Source organism: Sinocyclocheilus grahami, unplaced genomic scaffold (genome assembly GCF_001515645.1).
Source record: "Sinocyclocheilus grahami isolate Dianchi unplaced genomic scaffold, SAMN03320097.WGS_v1.1 scaffold102.1, whole genome shotgun sequence".
NCBI lineage: Eukaryota > Metazoa > Chordata > Actinopteri > Cypriniformes > Cyprinidae > Sinocyclocheilus > Sinocyclocheilus grahami.
Window position 1 is genome coordinate 270,464 of NW_015505281.1, and position 3,018 is coordinate 273,481.

The following is a 3,018-nucleotide window of genomic DNA, read 5'->3' on the forward strand; positions in this document are numbered from 1 at the left end:
CCAAACAAAGTAGTTTCGCTTTCACAATGAAACACACGGCCGGCTAGAGTGAGTGGAGGCCGGCGACTAGAGTGAGCGATGGCGGGCGGGCTTGAGAATGGCGCGGCTGGTGGATTCGACAAAGGAGCGGCCGGTGGGCTTGCGGCAACCACATGTGACAACCCCGGGCTGGACTCCGCTTCATCCACGGTGAAAGCCGATCTGGCGATCCACAGCGCGTAATTGATGTATTCCCTCAGCGACCAGCACGGATCAGCTCCAGGCACGACGAAGCGGATATCGTCCTCTTTTGGAAGGCCAAACAAGTAGTTTCGCTTTCACAACGAAACACACAGCGCCTTCACGACATGGCGGCAGCAACAATACTACAGCGAGAATAAAAGTTACGCCTTCTTTCTTTGCGTGAACATTTGGGCGGCATTATGCAAATCTTCCCACATCATGACTTAGACATGGGGGTGTGTTAGAATTAGACGTTTTAGGTAGGCGTGACTCTTGACTCTTAACTTTTACAAAGAATATCTCTTTGGATTTGAGACTTTAGTCTTTGCAACTTTACAGATCTTTATGCACCAACAGCTTGTAACACTTCAAGGAGAAAGGAAAATTTGAAATCGCATCATATGTCCCCTTTAAATTGTTCTGATTTTTTTTCAACATGCATTTAAATATTTATTCATGTTTATTTCATGCTGCCAATATTCAAGGGGAAAATATCATTGATTCACATGCCGCTTGAACTGAGGCGAATATAGTTATCTCACTAAAAATTAAAGAGTTAAAAGTAACAAAGCAGAAAGCACAAAGTTTATTGCGATTATTGGGTGCCTTGAGTGATACAAATAACGAATGGACTTGAAAACATTAAATATTAGGCTATTTCCAAGCATTTATATCTTAAATAAAATAGCTTGTGAATAGTCACGTAATGTTAATTACTTCAGAAAAATCAACAATAAGTTAAGTTAACCAAGTTGGCTCCCATAACATTTGGGGGGGGGCATACAAATTTAAACACAAAAAAACCCTGGGCCCTGGGCTGACTTGCTACGCCACTGCTCAGATACATGTGTTTATCTCTCTGTAGGTCAGTTCAGTGAAGCGTCTGAAGCCCCGTCTGACGTCCATCCTCTTCAGACTTCAGTTTGAGGAGCAGGTGAATAACGTCAAGCCGGACGTGGTGGCGGTGACGGCCGCCTGCGAGGAGCTTCGGAAGAGTGAGAGCTTCGCCAAAGTGCTGGAGATGACGCTGCTGCTGGGAAACTTCATGAACGCAGGATCACGCAACGCCAAAGCTTTCGGCTTCAGCATCAGTTACCTGTGCAAGGTGATTTCCAAAATCTGCATTAATGAGTTTGACGAATGCTGTCCACTCTACATTTTGTGTGCATCTGATGTCTTTCTAAAGAGTAACTTTTTTCTACTTCATTTTCTGTGAGTTAATAGCTTATCTAACATATCTAATAGTTCTCTTTCTAAAGAACATGTGATTTGTGCCTCTTAAAGCTTTTGAAATGTTACGGTTTGTACCCTGTTTGTGGAAAGTGCCTGATGTGTTGGTCACCACAAAGTTGGCAGTAAACAAATGTGTGTGTGTGTTTAGTTGAGAGACACTAAATCAGCCGATCAGAAACAGACTCTACTGCACTTCCTGGCGGAAATATGTCAGGAGCAGTATCCTGAGGTCATGACCTTCTCAGAGGAGCTCATCCACGTGGAGAAAGCCAGCAGAGGTCTGTCTCAATCTCATCGATTGTTATTTTATTATTTTATATAAACTAGCATTCAGATGTTTTGTATTCAGATTGTTTTTTATTCAACAAAGATGCATTACATTGCTCAAAAGTGACATTCATGATGTTACAAAAGATTTCTATTTCAAATAAATGCTGTTCTTTTAAACTGTCTATTCTAAAGAATCCTGAAAAATAAAATATATGACAGTTTCCACAAAAATATGAAGCAACGCAGTTGTTTTTAAAATTGATAATAATCAGAAATGTTTCTTGAGCAGCAAATCAGCATATTAGATTGATTTCTGAAGGATCATGTGACACTAAAGACTGGTGTAAAGATGCTGAAAATTCAGTTTTGATCACAGGAATAAATTACATTTTAAAATATATTACAATAGAAAACACGTATTTTCAAGTGTAATAATATTTCACTATATTAAATTTTTTTTGACTGTGTTTGATCGAATAAATGCACCCTTGCTAAGCAGAAGAATGTATTGTTGGCTATTGCTTTCAGAATCAATAAAAATAGTTTGAACGGTAGTGTGCTACTAATCTCATTTCAGAATGGTTATGTATTTATATTCATCATTTTCTCTCTCTCTTCCTCTCTCAGTGTCAGCAGAGACACTTCAGAAGAATCTAGATCAGATGGGAAAGCAGATTAAAGACCTGGAGAAAGACATCGAGACGTTCCCCCCTCCGCAGAGTGACAGAGACAAATTCGTAGAGAAAATGACCATATCCTTTACTTCCTCCCGGGCCTGTTGCATAACAGGAAGTGTCACTTTGGTTTCCACAGTCATTTCCTCAAACAATAATGCTATAAAAATACAGGGTCGATTATACATTGTGACATCACTTCCTGTTTGGGTTCCAGAACAAACATGAGCTTATGAATTCATGAATGATAATCCATTCAGGAAGTTCGTGAGGATGTTTGTTCTAGTACTTGCTCTCTGATGTAATTTCTTACAGTATAAATATAAATGTTGAGTCCTACACGACTGAGTTACAGTGAATCATAATAGCGTGTGATTTTTCCTTGACAAAGTTGTGTACAGTTTTGTCGCAACGGCTGGTGAGCAATTTGAGAAGCTCAAGCTGATGCATGAGAACATGGAGAAGCAGTATGAGGATTTGGGCGAGTACTTTGTCTTCGACCCCAAGAAAATGAGTCCAGAAGAGTTCTTCGGTGACCTCAACAACTTTAGGAACATGTTCCAGGTCGGTACACCTGAATAAATAAGCTTTCAATTGATGTATGGTTTGTTAGGATAGG

The 3,018-nt window shown here is 40.1% G+C and overlaps 1 protein-coding gene across 1 annotated transcript in view; it reads left to right on the top strand.

Moving 5' to 3' along the window:
- The window catches only part of LOC107588363 (protein diaphanous homolog 1-like), a 138,356-nt gene that overhangs the window by 120,888 nt on the left and 14,450 nt on the right, over window positions 1-3,018 (top strand). Inside the window, exons 22-25 of the mRNA XM_016276437.1 lie at window positions 1,088-1,327; window positions 1,604-1,733; window positions 2,353-2,477; window positions 2,799-2,967. Coding sequence (XP_016131923.1) covers window positions 1,088-1,327; window positions 1,604-1,733; window positions 2,353-2,477; window positions 2,799-2,967 — 664 coding nt within the window. The remainder of the gene's footprint in view (window positions 1-1,087; window positions 1,328-1,603; window positions 1,734-2,352; window positions 2,478-2,798; window positions 2,968-3,018) is intronic.